Below are 990 nucleotides of genomic sequence, written 5' to 3'. Positions count from 1 at the left end.
ACCTGCCCCTCCTGAAGAGTTGGGGGGTCAGTGGGGGGGTGGTCGTGCCCCCCACTCCAAAACGTGCCCCCCCCAATAAATGTCCCCTCTTGGGACCTCCATAGCACCCCCAAATCACCCCCAGGATCCCCTAAGGTCCCTCCCAGGGTCAATAGGGATCAGCTCATGGGAGGTGAGGAGCACCTGGAGCTTTACCTGCACCTCCTGCTGAGCTGGAAGATCATGGGGGAGGGGGTCTGGGTGTCACCCCAGTGTCCCCAAAGACATCCAGCTGCCCAGGTGTCACCCCATGTCTCCCTGTGTCCTCAGCTGTCCAGGTGTCACCTCCAGGGCCCCAGCTGTCCAGGTGTCACCCCATGTCCCCAGCTGTCCAGGTGTCACCCCAGTGTCCCCAGCTGTCCAGGTGTCACCCCCAGGTCCCCAAAGACACCCAGCTGTCCATGTGTCACCCCATGTCCCCCTGTGTCCTCAGCTGCCCAGGTGTCACCCCAGTGTCCCCAACTGTCCAGGTGTCACCCCAGGTCTCCAGCTCTCCAGGTGTCACCCCCATATCCCCAAAGACACCCAGCTGCCCGGCTGCCCCCCTCACCTTCATCTTGAAGGCCTTCTTGCCCCCCTTCATGGCGTTGTCGTCGAAGGAGAACTCGTTCTCCCTGATGATGGCCCTGCTGTCCTTGTCCCCAGTGTAGGTGACCACGTAGAAGGCCGGGGCCCACATCTGGAACTCCCGCTCCCAGTTGATGATGGTGGAGAGGGGGGCACTGACGAGGAACGGGCCCTTGGTGTGGCCCTGGGGGACAGCGCGTCACACGGGGACACGGGGACGGGGCCCTTGGGGACGTGGGGACAGTGTGACACAGGGGAGGGGGGGCAGTGGGGCAGGGGGGCCCCAGGGGACGTGGGGACAGAGTGACACGTGGGGACAGAGTGGGATGGGGGCCTGGGGACATGGAGACAGAGTGACACGTGGGGACAGGGTGGGATGGGGGC

The 990-nt window shown here is 64.4% G+C and overlaps 1 protein-coding gene across 1 annotated transcript in view; it reads right to left on the bottom strand.

Moving 5' to 3' along the window:
- LOC104392413 (chromodomain-helicase-DNA-binding protein 3-like) overlaps positions 1 to 990 on the bottom strand; it is a gene marked incomplete at both ends in the record, with an annotated part of 29,937 nt that overhangs the window by 24,890 nt on the left and 4,057 nt on the right. The window contains 1 exon segment of the mRNA XM_010001808.1: positions 590 to 790. Coding sequence (XP_010000110.1) covers positions 590 to 790 — 201 coding nt within the window.

The sequence above is a fragment of the Chaetura pelagica genome, unplaced genomic scaffold (assembly GCF_000747805.2).
Source record: "Chaetura pelagica isolate M959 unplaced genomic scaffold, ChaPel_1.0 scaffold1347, whole genome shotgun sequence".
Classification (NCBI taxonomy): Eukaryota; Metazoa; Chordata; class Aves; order Apodiformes; family Apodidae; genus Chaetura; species Chaetura pelagica.
This window is presented reverse-complemented; position numbering and strand designations above follow the sequence as displayed.